We start from the raw sequence: 16,273 nt of genomic DNA on the forward strand, positions 1-16,273 counted from the left end.
AAAAGAACACAGCTGAGTGACCCATATGAAACTTACCTGACACTGGTAGACACGCTGTACTGGCAAGTATGGCCAACAAGAGTGAGGAGGGTAGCTTTTACAATGGTTACGGTGCCCAGAGTTCATCATCCCTCCCAGGTGCTTCAGGGACAGGTAGTGGTTCGCGGTCAGCTACTGGTCACAGTTCATCATCCCTCCCAGGTGCTTCAGGGACAGGTAGTGGTTCGCGATCAGCAACTGGTCACAGTTCATCCTTCCACGATCAACAACGATCAACCACAGCAGGACTACCTGTCTCCCGCAACACCTCCTGTAAGTCCAAGTCAAAGAAGGTTCCTGGCGCTGAAGGGGGACTGACATCTGTCTGCTGTGCATCGCTGGTGGTAAGAGTAAAGATTTATTGTTGCTGTGTGCGTCTGATGATACCATGCATAATAAACTTCAATCCCCAAACCAGAGTACCTCAGCCACCGACAGTTGCCATGTGACAATTCATCACGTTTTACACAATCCATTCATATTGTACATGTTTTTCATTTGTTTCATTTTTGGCGAGACAACACATCTAATTAAGCATCTGTTATATAATGGTTTACTTACATTGAATAGATATCCTAACACATGTAATATCCTTTCCATATTAGGGATAGAATTAGTGCCTTATCTGCCTGCCTTGGTACGGTAAATGTTAGGGGTGTCACGATACACCAATCTCACGATCCGATACGATACGTATCACGATTTTAAGGTCACGATACGATACGTATCGCGATACATAATTATCGCGCCTTTTCATAGCATTACCTTACCGGCAACGTACGCGCTCGCTGATTGGTCCATCAAAATAGTCTAGCCAATCACAAAAGCTGTTAGTTTCCAACCTATTTTTTTAAGTAAAGCCAGCTACATCTATTTATCGGAGCAGTCTGGTATAATTTTACTTTCAAGACTTTGACGGAGATGGATATAGCATAAAAATTTGAATCGATCAAGTTTTAAAATAGGAATCGATACACGCAAGCATGTATCGTGTATCGTATCGTCAGTAAAAATGTATCGATGCATCGATACATTCGCGTATCGCGACACCCTTAGTAAATGTTGAAATGGAAAGGATGTTCAATGTGCCCTGGTGGCAGGGAATAAAATTATAAAAATAATACTTATCACAGAGCTCCAGATAAGATTTAGCTCATGTGGGTACTGTACCCACTGTATTTTTTTGGAGTGGGTATTATGAATGTTGAGTGGGTATTTCATTTAAATTGTTTTAAACTTTTTGCGTATCTAACATTTTAAATGCGTAATTAGTACGCAACAATTATTTTTCAATGCGTAATTGGACGTTTTCTATGCGTATTTTACCCGGATACTCAGCTTATCTGGGCCTCTGATTATCATGATTCATTTAATTGAAATGCAATAAATTTGACCAACTCAAATATTTCAAAACCGATTTTTTTCCTCCATCAAACTGTTTATCGGCGTCACCTACAGATTCATACCTGAACATCGCCGTGGCAACTTGGAACAATGAATGCCAGTATGCATAACAGGAAATCCTGTTTTGGAAGACAACATAGATTGAACATAGTTTTAACATAATTTCCTACCTATGCATTTATTCACATCTGAATTCTGAACTGGTTTCAAAAAGTGTACCTTCATTTGGGCTGAATCCAGGGTTTAGTAACCACAGTGGTTGACTGTGCCTTACTGGTTTTCACAAACATCATATCAAGTTGGATGACCTGATGCTCCTAGAACAAGCTCATTTTCACCAAAGTGTCAGGAATGACCTTTTGTCAGGATGACCACATGGATTTTGGATACTTTCATGAAAAACACCACAAAGTACTAAACCCACAGAGATGTCTTTAGATCCATGCTGGCACCAAATGTCAGTTAAAATTTCCAAAGTTGAATTACATTTTTTCCCAATTCATGTTTTATAATAGTAACTAGTTCAGACTTTTGCTGTGATTTGTTTATCATTGACCAGTTTGAGTAAAATAACACTTAATTTTTCCTTATCCTGACTCATGATCTTTGCTTATCTCCCTTTCCCTTTCGAATGGTAGTTGAACACTTGAATCCCTTGAAGTTCCCGAAGCGGACGTACAATACTCACCCACGAGTTACCTCCCTTCCTCTTTCCCCGCGAAAACGCATTCATGTGACGTGCCAAGACTTGTCACTCTCTCTCCTTTTCGCCCAAGCGGATGGTTGGGCGAGCACTGGAGTCCCGTATACGGCAATTTTATCGTTTCTATTTAGGCCTATTCTTCTAAATTAAGCTGTGTATGGTTTTGGCTATAATTATTATGTAGTATTTGTACAAATTTGTTTGAATTTATTGACTTTGAGTCGTGTTTTCATCGTGTTGTAAACTTGTTTACAATTCATGAAATCCTGCTGTGTGTGTAGGCACAGGTTGTCCGTGGCTGATCCTCACCCCCAATGTACTTCGTGTACAGATCCATGTTCATCCACCTTGCGTTGTATATATTGTATTGATTTAACCGACCTACAATTTAATCAATATTTGTCTCATGTTTATAGACGTGTCATGGATCAGGTGAAAAAGACATCTCTAGTCACATGTGATAAATCAGTAGATCAGCCTAAAAAACGTATGTTACTTGCTACTAATGTTCATAATAGTGATGTGTTGCCTAGTACGTTACAGGGCCAGTCTGCGTCAAAGGGGTCTAAGAAAAGGTCGTCTACCTCGCAGCCTTCGCCGTCCCAGTCTAAGAAGAAGACGGTGTCCTCTTCTACTACGCAGAAAAAGTCTACGAGTACTAGATCTGAGGGCAAAACTACATATGCTACCGCTGCTACGCACCAGAGATCCTTCAACGATGAGATCGTCCTGCCTAACGAGAAAGACGTTTTTGACGACCCCCCTATACTTCTACCCGAGGTATCGATGACATCAACGACACAGTCGACCTCAACTACTACGAGATCGTCCCCTATGAATGTCACAACAGGCCAGCTGTCGGACATAAGACCTTTTACTTCGAGACAGAAGTTGAGGCACAGAAAACAGCATCGCAGCAGCATCAACAAATGCAGAATTTCGACCCTGGGGAATTCATGACGCAGTTCACCAACAAGATGATGGCTATGATGGAGCAGAGATTCCAGCAAGAATCGAGGAAGACCCTCCAGTCTACTGACACCGTTCGCAAACCCCCAGGCCTGCGCGAATCTACACCCATCAGAGCTACACCTGCAGTTGACGTTGGCGAACGTACACCTCCGCGAAGGGCTCCACAACCGGACGACTCCGTCATACTACAAGATAGTCAAGCTGATACGCTGTCCCCGTTCACGAACCCTCAAGGTTCGCGAACCTCCAAGAAGCCTGCCTCTACATCTAGCCGCTCTAGGTCAAGATCACCTCAACGCAGACGTTCGCGAAGGCACAGCTCACCCCACGGAGGTTCGCGAAGAGGAGATTCCAGAGAGAGACGTACGCGAAGAGAACGCTCCCACGATAGACGTTCGCACAGGGAGGAATCTTCAGCTGCAGGCTAGCAAACCCAGGATGAAGGTTCACGAAGGGATACAGGCTCGCACAGAGATATGTCAACAAGACACAGCTCGTTGACTCAGGACACTACGGACCCTGTCTTCTCAGACTCAGAAGTAACGGCTTGGATTGCTAGCGGGTTGAGCCTCGAGTCTCCCTCTAAAGATAGGAACGAAATTTACGCCTATATCCAACGTACCGGCCAACCTTCGCACAGCCTTCGTGAAGGCTTCCAAGTACCAGACGCAGCAGCTGCCATCTTTTAATAAGAAGAGATACCCTACATCACATGGAACCATTTGTGAAGGCGCTGGAGTGGGATGACAACATAAACGACGTCTGGAGTAAGGTGTATAAGGTGGATGATAAGAAGCTATCACAACTGGATACAGCTTCTAGAAGATCCTTCTTCGGACTGGCAAGATCTAGAGCCATCAATGAAGCGTTGATAAAGAAATTCCAAGATTCCACGACGGAAAAGGATAAGATGATCTACTCAGCCCTCGTCACGCAAAAGAAGGATCAGTTTTTCCTGTCGGACCACCTCACGTCGATCTCGTCGGGAATCACCTTATTACGCAGACAGGGTCTACTGGCATCCTGCTCCTGGAATGACAGATTTACGCAGCCACTACTACGAGCTCCGTGGGAGGCGCCTACCATCTTTGGAGGTCTCTTGGATGATGCAGCTAAACAAGCCACACAAGACCTCAGAGAGGTGATGATGATTAAAACCATAGATACCTTGGCCAACGTCATCCGCCATACATCCCAGAGATATAACAACAAGTCCAAGTACGCCGGGATACAGAGAGCTAAAGACAAGAAGTACTCCAACTCCAGAGGTGGGAAGGACTCTTTTTGTTGTCCTTCGGGCAACTACAGAGGAAACTCAGGAAGAGGCCGCGGCCCCAGAGCTTCCAGAGGTACCAGACGCTGATGCCAGAGTTCGGAACGACTGGAGTCTTCCACCCCCAGCCGTTCCTGTAAAACTATCGACAGTGGGTGGACGTCTACAAGGGTACTGGAAGAATTGGGGAATTCTAGAAGACGACTACACCTCTCGGGTACTAACAGAAGGATACAAAGTACAACTGAAAGCTACTCCTCCGCTAACCCTCAGCCCGATGGTCTTCAAGTATGCAGAGGAACAGGCCGTCAAATTACAAGAAGCCATCAACACACTACTCATGAAAGATGGGGTAGAGATAATAGACCAGAATCATCTCACCCCAGCCTTCTATTCCCCAATTTTTCTAGTACCAAAGAAGAACTCCTTGGAGAAGTTCAGACTGATTTACAACATGCGCAAATTCAACAGAGACTACTTACTGAAACCAGAGAGGTTCAGCATGATCCACCTACCTCAACTGAAACAACTCGTCCGTCCAGCAGATTTCATGACCAGCATAGACTTGCAGGATGCGTACCTGCACATCCCGATACATCAAGAATCAAGGAAGTATCTACGATTCCTGTTCAGAGGGCAGCACTACCAATGGAACGTCCTACCATTTGGAATATCTTTGGCCCCGTGGCTATTCACACGAATAGCCAAGCCCATAGTCGCATACCTTCATCATCGAGGTCTTCTACTTGGAAGACGCAATTCAGGTCCTCCAAGTTGCCAGTCTACTCAGACTACAACTGAACTTCACGATCAAGTTGCTCACTCAACTAGGATGGTTGGTGAACCGAAGGAAGTCAGAATTGGAACCAAAACAAGATCTACAATTCCTAGGGATAAGATTCATCACTGCAGAGAATCGAATCGTCATCCCAGAGGATCGATGGGTCAAGATACAAGCCATGATTCCGCCAGCAGTCACCTCTCCGCTAACACTACAATCATGGCAAGTTCTACTCGGTCTACTAACCTCGGCGCAAGACCTGACGCACATAGGAAGGATACAGCTAAGACCTCTACAACGGTTCCTGATAAAGCATCTAGACAGCGTCGACCCTATCTTGCTGCCAGAAAACCTCAAGAGGAATCTACTATGGTGGACACACAGGTCGAATGTCGGCCTTCGACACACACCTCTACGCAGATGCCTCGATGCAAGGATGGGGCCTCGGGAAAGTGGTCTCAAACAGAACAAAAGCTCCACATCAATCTACTAGAGATGAAAGACGTGATCAACGCCTTACAACTATGGTCGAGTTTGCTGAACAACAAGATGTTGATGATCCACACAGACAACTCAACAGTGGCGTTCTCCATAAATCAGCAAGGACCAACAAGATCGCCAAGCCTATTGCAGCTCACATTCCAGTTGTTCCAGATCACGAAGGAAGCAGACATCTGGATAAAGGCGTACCACATACCCGGAGCCAAGAACGTACTGGCAGACGCTCTCTCAAGTTCACTACACCCGTCACCTACGGAATGGATGCTCCATCCAGAAGCGTTTCGGAGCATAAGGGAAATAGGATCCCCTACCATAGACCTGTTTGCCACGAGGTTCAACAAACAACTGCAGACGTTCGTCTCACCAGTTCCAGATCCTCAAGCCTGGGCAACAGATGCACTGAGCATGTTGTGGGAAGGACTAAACGGCTACTACTGCCAAAAGTATTGGTCAAGATCAGACTCAGACGCTACAACTGACTTTGGTCGTGCCCTACTGGCCAGCGAGAGCATGGTTCCCAGATCTACTAGAAAACCTAGGAAACCCAGTAATCAAGCTACCAAATTGGCCGAACCTTCTGATACATTTGCACACCAAGCAAGTCCACGGAAACCCAACAGTGTTCCAGTTACACATGTTGACCGTATCAAAATGTGTTTGAAGAAAAGAGGATACTCTGCCAGAGCAGCCAAAGCAGTAACACTAGCGTTACGCAGATCGACTCGCAACCTATACGACGACAAATGGCTGAAGCTTGAAACTTATGCAAGGCGGAAAGGCTTCACAGCGATGAATGCTACGCATCCTCAAGTGGCAGAATATCTATGTCATCTGAGACAGACCAGACATCTGAAGGTTCGACTCTATCTACTTACCTCACTGCCATCAGTACAGTAATTACCATGAAAACGGCATCAAGTTGACGAAAGTACCAGAATTACTTGCTCTACTGAGATCATTCAAGTTGGAAGACCGACAAAGAAATTCAGAGCTCCAGCATGGGACCTGAATGTAATTCTACGTCATCTTACCAGTGATGTCTACGAGCCACTAGACCAGATCACGATCGAGCTGCTAACACAGAAGACGGTGTTCCTGCTAGCATTAGCCACGGCAGCTCGCATATCGGAGATACATGCGCTGGACTACGGTCGAACTACGTTTGACAGAGGGCAAAATAATGCAGTTCATCTAGGACTTAGATGGGTCTTTATTGCCAAGAATCAACTACCTGGTCAACCAGATAGACAATTCCACTTACCAGCGCTGTCTACAGTCCTCGGCCCACAAGGTATAGAGGACTTATCCTTGTGCCCAGTCAGAGCCTTGAAGATATATCTTCAAAAGACTAAAACGAGGAAAGAGGACATTCAAGAGCCTATTCATCCCATTATCAACGGAAACATCAACTGAAGTCTCAAGAACAACCATATCGTTCTGGATGAGAGCCGTTATATTGATAGCCTACAAAGCAGCAGGACTAGAACCTCCTAGAGCTTCCAACCCACACGAAGTTAGAGCACTGGCGTCAACACTAGCTCTACACGGAAATTGCTCTATACCGAGAATAATGGAGGGCTGCTTTTGGAAGTCGGATACGGTGTTTGCCAACCACTACCTCCGAGACATAGCCACTGAAGATGTCTCAGGCATTCACCAATTTGGGCCTCTCGTTGTAGCACAGCAACTAACGGTTCCTCGAAGGCGCTGAGTTGAAATCTCACCCTTTTTACACTGACTTGTAGATGACTTTTACTAGGAAAAGTATTAGTTTGAAAGTCCATGTGCACAGTCTAGGATAGACTAGCATGAGTGATTAAGATCCTCTGCGGGTAACGACCTTACCTGGACATAAAGGGATCGCAACTCATTTATGATAAAGACCTTATCATAATCTATGGGTTGTTATAAGATATCTAGTACAGGAGAATACTAGTTTATCTATAACCACACGAATCAACATGATTCAACTTGTCTGAGATTGAAGTAAGCCAAGGAGTGGTCCCCCGAGTTACTACGCCGCAAGTTGGAAGAATAGGACCAAGGAAATGCCGTTTGCAGTTCCCATGGGGGGGATACAGGACGTATCTAAGGACAGCTGTTGAATCCAGTGGCTTGACCCACCACCTATTCCGGCGGATTCTATAAGCAAAGATCATGAGTTAGGATAAGGCAAAATATGTAATGTTTTAAGTAAAATTGATACTTTATACTTATCCTGACTCATGACAAACAAGCCCTCCCATCCTCCCCGTTGAAGACACTTGTGATTTCACAGCAGATCCAAGTGCATGAGCGAAAATATAAGGAGAGAGTGACAAGTCTGGGCACGTCACATGCTACGTTTGAGCGGGAAAGAGGAAGGGAGGTAACTCGTGGGTGAGTATTGTACGTCCGCTTCAGGAACTTCAAGGGATTCAAGTGTTCCACTACCATTCAAAAGGGAAAGGGAGATAAGCAAAGATCTTGAGTCAGGATAAGTATAAAATATCAATTTTACTTAAAAAATTACACTTTGGAACAAATTTCCTGTCAAGGGTACTTAGTTTGGAATCTTAGATAAATCCCAGTCTCAATATGTGTCATGCCTCAATTATCATCGTAATGTAACACTGTGCATCATGTCGCCCTAACAGATAGGTTCTTCATTTCAGGGACAGCATGATGTCAGGAAGAGCAGAGCAGATCCTGTTCCTCAAGGCTACAGTGGAGCATCTGCATATGGAGAACGGCAGTATGATACCCACCTTGGTATCAGTGTCCGCATATATTCCGGCGATATATCTAAATCTGAAGTAGATGCCATCACAACTAGCGAGGGTTGGGAAGTTAGGCAAAAGAGCCAGGTGACAAAATCTATTTCTAACCTTCTTGGAACACGCTTTGAAGAAAGAAGACAAAATTTGTTCACTTCACATGGAGGAGAATTACAGAAAGGGAAGGTGTATGACACACAAACGATGAGTAAAGATCATGTTAAATACCAATATGTGCTGCATGCAGTCTTTGATTCCACAACTTTGGGCGATATGAGCAAGCTGTATTACGAAGTGTTTAAAAAATCAGATGAGCTCAACCTGACCACAGTGGCTGTTCCATTACTGGGTACAGGTGAGATATATCTTACTGCCTTTTGGGTAATCTTTCAAGGAATTAGTTAAGTCTCTTATTTTAATACATATTGGAATTCTATAGAGAAGCAATTGGAAACAAACTACTTACCTACAAACTATTTCATGTTAATCCTTATGTAGAATACCCTCTATATCCCGAAGAATAGCTTGTTGAGTATCTTATGAAGGTAAAGACTAATGGGATCGGGTGGTCAGGCTCTCTGACGTGGTTGACCACATGTCATTGTATCCAAGTTCCAGATGTAGATCAATGTTCCAGATAGCAGTCTGTGTATTGTCTAGTTTAGTCTCAACTGAGAACGAGCCCAGAAATGTCATCAGAAACAAATATAGAAGCTGTTATCCATAACATTTGTCTTGTATCACTACACCAACTTCTAAATGCCTTTGAAGAATTTTAGCTGAGTGTGGAATTAAACAAGACTCACTTGTTGATAGGAAGGAAAAGGCTTTGATGCTTAGTTTTTCACCATTGAATTAAGTACTATTTTTTTGTGTCAAATGTCTCTGAATTTGTGAAATAGTGGCTTTAGTAAACCCTCTGCTGCACAGTGCTTTGGCTTCCCTACCTTAACCAAGCAGACAGTACTGGAACGGAGAGACAAAGAAGTGCCCTGGTACTTAGGCCCCTGCAACCTCATTGTTATAGAAAGATGAAGGATTCTCCACCTCTGTTGCCACTTCGCCTGTATGTGCAGCGCAGCCTCCCCCTCCGACCACATCAGCAGCTGCGTCAACACTACGATTTACCCTTTGCGTCTGCTCCACAGTGTCTGTAAAGCTGGTCCTGGATCATCTACAGCATCATCTGGATAACTTGGCGTTGCCTCCACCTAGCTCCAGCCTCGCCATCTCACATCATTTGCTGGATGACCACTCCCATGGTTCCTCTGATAGGTCACTGCCACCAGATGAGCGCCTGCCTGCTCATGATCGCCAGCGATTCACGTCTGCACTTCACGCCTTGCCCTCCTCCTGTGAACAAGGCACCATCACCTGATGGTTGATAGTCTGTCACATTCTTCTGTTCTTCATTAGATAACCCAATAGTGTACGTTATCCTTATGCGCCAGCTCTGTACTAGGATCACTTCTCTGCTTCTCCCTATCTCTGGTTGTCACGCTCAAATCTAAATAGCCAGCCCCTACACAGTGCAAGGTCCATTTACCTGATTGTCGTCACACCCTCTTCATCTGAGAATATGGCGCATAGTCCCAGGTGCTTCATACCTGAGAAGGCACCACCTTACATCACAGATCAGTATTTCAATAGGGTATCTCGTGTCCATCATCGCCAGCCTGCAGGGTTGCCAGGTCCAGTGCTCCAGGCGGATCATTCTCCAACTGATGATGAAAAAGAGTTTATTCCAGATTAGGACGAATTACCCAAATCATGACAAATGGACGCTGCTGTATACCTTGTCTGCCATAGCTTCCGCATAATCAGCCATTCAAAACTGTTTAGACAAATTCCCTATGGCGGTAAATCAGCACCTCTTATTGGTGTAGATGGGCAACTGCAGTGACTTATTGTCTTGGGTCCATAACCATCATGGGGCAGTCATCTTGGGATTCCTGGATCAAGACTCAAATGATGCGCTAACCTTGGTCAGGTTCAGCACCTTTCAATCATGAGCTTCCGCATATAGCCACGGAGGCTAAGGCATGGGATATGAATCAACAGTTTCGCTGACAAGACACCCAGCCGAGGAAGCTTCTTGGTCGGGAAGTGTCGACAGAAGTGACTTTCTTCAGACAGCGGACAAGTGACACCTCCCTCTGCAAGTTGTTTCAGTTCATCAATCACCTGTAAGAAGGAGATTCCAACTTTTGGGGCAGAATTGACAGCTATGCATCGACCTGTTTCGGACAAACAATCCGGTACTGTCTGTTAGTTTAAGGAAAGGGAGCTAAAGCACTGTGTAGCATCAGGTAAGTATATAAACACTGCATTTATCTCGAAATGCTCATTTTTGACAAAACAGTGGTTTTGTCCCAATTTGCATGTAACAGACATTTGATTTCTAGTCCTTTTCAGTCATATCTGTCTAGTAAGTGTTTCCTGATTATGTTCATAGTGCTGATGTCCTGATTTATGTTTTCAGGCAGAGGTCACATCAAGGTGGAAAATGCTGTCGGAGACTTAGCACATGGTTTACTCTGCTATGCAAGACAAAGGCCTAAAAGTTATACAAAGCATCTTACGATAGAGATTGTAACACCAGATGTGAAATGTATTGACTTCATCTATAATGAAATTGAAAAGAGTTTTAACAGGTAACCAATGATTTTGCAGATTTGATGAAATTTCGGGTCATCACATGTCATCATATCCCAATTGCATTCATCCATGCTCATGATGTTGATCACTGGATTGTCTGGTCCAGACTCAATTATTTACAGATTGCTGCCATATAGCTGAAATATTGCTGAGTGCAGCATTAAACAACCAACCAACCAACCAATGCTTTGTAGAATTTGGCCTCGGTACTTGAATCCTATGTGAGGTTCTTGTAAGCAAGCATTTCCCCAATCTACAAGGGAAATGTGCAATGAATGGCAGTGAAAGGACTATTTTTGGTTTTACAAGTACAAACAAGCACATTTCTGGTATTTATCTGTCAGCTGTCATACTAGTCTGTCATACTGACGATGAAACAAACATATCAAAGAAAGCCCTTTGAAGACTAGAATATGTGGCAAGTCAAGATACCACAGTTTCAGGACTCCTTTTCATTATATTTTATAATTATATGTTAGGGGGAAAAAATATGTTCATTCTGGAGACGAGATGTTAGTATACTCTGGTACCTTATGGCTGTATATTTGTCTGAACTTTGGGCCTAATTTATCATTTTTATTTTCAAACAGCCCAACAGAGTCTGCATCAACAGTTCAAAGTGGTACATCAATGTCCAAAACAACATCCAAGAAACAACCACAATCTTCAGCTCAAGACACCTCAGACTTTGGAAACAACACTCTCGGAGCTGATGCTCACCATCACTCTGATCGAAGCAATGCACACAAAACTGGCCCACAACTGAGATCACATCGAGCCACGACAATAAGGAATGGAGTTATGGTGGCTGCCTCAGAATCTGAGAAAGCCAGTGCTGGTGCCTTCCATGCTCCTTATGATGAGTCAGAAATGACCAGTTTGGAAGCTGGAACTGAAAGTCTGTCCCTTCGTGGTGATGTTTCATTCGGACAGTCCCTTGGACATCATAGTGCTACTGATGCTGGTAACGCTCCTCCTCGGGGAGGGAGAGCGCAATGCAATCAGTTTGATCAACATTCCAGCTCAGCTGAAGTTGAAGATGATTTGAATGAGAGAAACAGATTAAGTCCTGAAAAGCAGCCTGAGCCTGATGGTACCGATATTGGCAGTTCAGAAGAGGAAATCTGCCCCATTTGCATGGATGTGATCCAAAATTTAAAAGTATTGCACAAATGTGGTCATAAATTTTGCAAAGAATGCATTGAAGACAGCTTCAGAAGATATAAGCCTGTCTGTCCATCATGTCTGACTGTGTACGACGTCATCACTGGCAACATGCCACATGGAAGAATGTCTGTGCACAGGGCCCCCCTACCCCAGTCTCCCAGGATATGAGGGAAGTGGCATCATCACTATAGAGTACCATTTCCCAAATGGAACTCAGACAGTAAGTACATCATTGTGGCTGAGACTAATTCTATATCTTCGTCCTAGTCCTTCGACTCTCATGGGGGCGGTGGGGTAGCCTAGTGGTTAAAGCGTTCGCTCGTCACGCCGAAGACCCGGGTTCGATTCCCCACATGGGCACAATGTGTTAAGCCCATTTCTGGTGTCCCCCGCCGTGATATTGCTGGAATATTGCTAAAAGCGGCGTAAAACCAAACTCAGTCAGTCGACTCTCATGCTTCTATCTACGCATTCCAAGTACAGAAATTAAACCTGTTAAAGTGGCAGCGCTCATGTGTGAACTATCAGGTCTTAGATTGTAGCTTGTGGTGCTTGTTCTTTTCACCCTTGGCAACATAGTGAATCCTTAACTCCGGAAATAGGAAGCACAATGCCAACATTTTAACCATTTAAAGCAGTGTCATACATTTGATTCCAAATGTATTTTTAATGTATGTATTGGCTAACCAAAACTAATGTGAGCTGCACATTTTCATCGTCACAATTATATCTGTTTGTATGTGCAGTAAATTAGAAGGTAAAGTTGAATATGAAACAGAACACACTTTGTGACGTTTCAAATCATAATTCAAATTAAATAGGGGTGGTGTTGTAGCCTAGTGGTTAAAGTGTTCATTTGTGACGCCGAAGACCCAAGTTCGAATCCCCATATGGGTGTAACGTTGAAGCCCATTTCTGGCTTGATATTGCTGGAATAAGACTAAATTTAAACTCACTAACTCACTCACTCACTAATCAAATAAATTGAATATATGTATTACAAAGTTTTAAAATGACAACAACGTAGCACAAGTCTCTCTCTCTCTCTGTCTATCTCTCTCTCACCCGCCTGCTTTGCCGATCGCGACGCTACCATCACCTGCAATCGATTAAACCTTAATATAAACATAATCATGGATGATTGGCCCACTCATGACACCTACCAATTCTTCATTGTTATTTCTGCAAGTCGATTGATTTTGACTCTTAATTAAACAATCTTGATACAAATGGATGTTGATATTTCCCCACAAATCTATATTCTCTTCCTCAGTCAGTGGCATGAACGTAAACAATGAGTTCCTGGAGTGTAACTGAGGTACATGATAACTCAATGATTAAATCAATCATAAAAACATCATCAATTATTTCTTCAGAAAGATCATCCACACCCTGGCCGGGGCTACCATGGAACGTCACGTGTTGCTTTCTTGCCACAAAACAGTGAAGGGGAGAAGGTGTACAGACTTCTGAAACTGGCGTTTGATCGGAAACTGACTTTCACAGTTGGCAGGTCAGCAACCACTGGCCGTGACGATGTTGTCACCTGGAACGACATCCACCACAAGACCAGTATGGATGGTGGTCCCACAAGGTGAGCTGAATCTGAAATGTTCATCAGTCTGACACCGACCGATCTGAGGCTGATGTATTACTTTTCCAGTTGAGGTGAAATTGTTTTAAATTTTCATTCAAAACTGTCGAACTCATATGTATGTGTACGTGTGTTTGTGGATGCTTGTTCTGCTCTCGACCTATACCATTTTATAGCACCTGCAGGGCTGTGGGGTAGCCTAAGTGGTTAAAGCATTCGCTTGTAAGGCAGTTACGTTTTCCCACATGGGTACAATGTATAAAGCCTTTTGTCTTGACCATTGCTAAAAGTGGATTTAAAAAACTCACTCACTCACTCACTCACTCACTCACTCACTCACTCACTCACTCACTCACTCACTCCTCACTCACTCATCACTGCTCACTCACTCTGACCCTTGCTCACTCACTCACTCACTCACTCACTCACTCACTCACTCACTCACTCACTCACTCACTCACTCACTCACTCACTCACTCACTCACTCACTCACTCACTCACTCACTCACTCACTCACTCACTCACTCACTCACTCACTCACTCACTCACTCACTCACTCACTCACTCACTCACTCACTCACTCACTGGATATCCCTAAACACTCCCATCTGACAATTCTTTGTGTTTTCCCTGAACACCAGGCAGGGTAACATAAGTACGGTTTAATGTTGGTCAAACATGACCTGGGGATGGAACCACCAGCCTTCCACTCTCTGGAAAGACACTCAACGGAGATGGTTGCTTATCTAGACCTGAACATTATCCACATTGTCATTGCATGAATTGTTTCTCAGACTCCTGATCAGAGTTCAATATGGCCACAGCAGCTCTGAAACCACTTTTAGACCATAACTGTTGCATTCCCAATGTAGTAGGTCCAAACATTCAATATTTCTTAACCTTCATTCTGCCAGTATGCTAGCTATACTATGGTAAATTATTCATTATTACATATCTTTTGAAGCTATATAATATCTTTATATGGTCTGTTGTGATAGATTCGGCTACCCGGATGCGACATACTTGTCCAGGGTTCAGGAGGAGCTGGCCAGTAAAGGCGTCACTGAGGATCAGCTGTAGAGCAAACCCTAATATCACTGGGAGCTGGCCAGTAAAGGCGTCACTGAGGATCAGCTGTAGAACAAACCTGATATCACTGGGAGCTGGCCAGTAAAGGCGTCACTGAGGATCAGCTGTAGAGCAAACCCTGATATCACTGGGAGCTGGCCAGTAAAGGCGTCACTGAGGATCAGCTGTAGAACAAACCCTGATATCACTGGGAGCTGGCCAGTAAAGGCGTCACTGAGGATCAGCTGTAGAACAAACCCTGATATCACTGGGAAGATAGAGCACAGTTGGCCTGCTCATCACGCCCACTGTGCGGAGTTATATCCCTTTCCTGAGTCAGAAACCCATTACTGTGGGATGTGAATCCTGGCACACCTTGATTATAGGGTTCCTGTCTGTGACAATGGAGACAATACTCATTCAGGGCTCGATTTAGTGCTTTGTTACTTGCACTGGTGCAACCCAATGTTACAAAGTGCAACCTAGTCATGAGCCTAAGTCAATTTTGGAGAAATAGATCAACAATAAATCTAACATTATACACATAAATATGTCCTCTCATTTTTCTTCTAAACTTTGAATAACTATGGCACTGAAACATTGCTATTCATAGACATGTCTCGGCTATGACACCTCTTGTAAACTGGGATCAGCTGTGTGTCTCTGTGTTACTATGGTTTCACGGGAAACATCACGGAAATATGTTTATGTGCACCGAAACCTCTGACATTTTAACACACTACGTTGCAGCTGGAATTTGGCTGGTGTAACTAGGTCTTTATCTTAGGTTGCACCTGCTGCAAGTAGGTTAACATCTCTTAAATCGAGCCCTGTCATTACTACAATTTCTCATAAACGTGCTACAAATATTTGTTCACAATTGGGTACATATTCACCAGATCATACAGATTTTTCCAGATATCTCTACAGGATTTAAAGTAGGTACTCATTACAGAAAACAGAATATATTTGTTTGTATGAACCCGAAGTGAGAAATGTTGACCTGTATGAGATCATGTGAACAATGAACGAAATGTTCAGAATTGTCAAACAATTTATGATACAGGGAGACTTTGTTAGTTTGTGTAACATTCAGCAGGCTCGGTACCTTGTCTCATCTTCATGTCTGATTGTGTCACAGATCACCTGGTGTCTTTGCGTCCTGAGTGTGACCTGTTGACATCATTCTGTGTACATGGAGTCAAACCTGTATCTATGCTAGTACTCATACATATAAAACTATGTATGAATACTTGGTGCCATTTAGACAGTGGTCAAATGTAACACATGTTTTGTTAGGTTGAGTCACATCCATTAGGGCTGGGACGGGTATCACAGGTACTCGAATCCGGGTCGG

At 43.9% G+C, this 16,273-nt stretch overlaps 1 protein-coding gene across 1 annotated transcript; it reads left to right on the forward strand.

Annotated features, from left to right (window-relative positions):
- Positions 1-66: 66 nt before the first annotated feature.
- On the forward strand, positions 67-15,985 carry LOC124291324. The gene is given in 7 exon segments (XM_046728301.1): positions 67-383; positions 8,328-8,784; positions 10,912-11,083; positions 11,678-12,395; positions 12,397-12,474; positions 13,631-13,848; positions 14,847-15,985. Coding segments are annotated over 7 exon segments (2,040 nt in total). The 5' UTR covers positions 67-68; the 3' UTR covers positions 14,929-15,985.
- The last annotated feature ends 288 nt before the right edge of the window (positions 15,986-16,273 follow it).

Source organism: Haliotis rubra, unplaced genomic scaffold, assembly GCF_003918875.1.
Source record: "Haliotis rubra isolate DU_JTF1 unplaced genomic scaffold, ASM391887v1 Scf49, whole genome shotgun sequence".
NCBI classification, from domain to species: Eukaryota; Metazoa; Mollusca; class Gastropoda; order Lepetellida; family Haliotidae; genus Haliotis; species Haliotis rubra.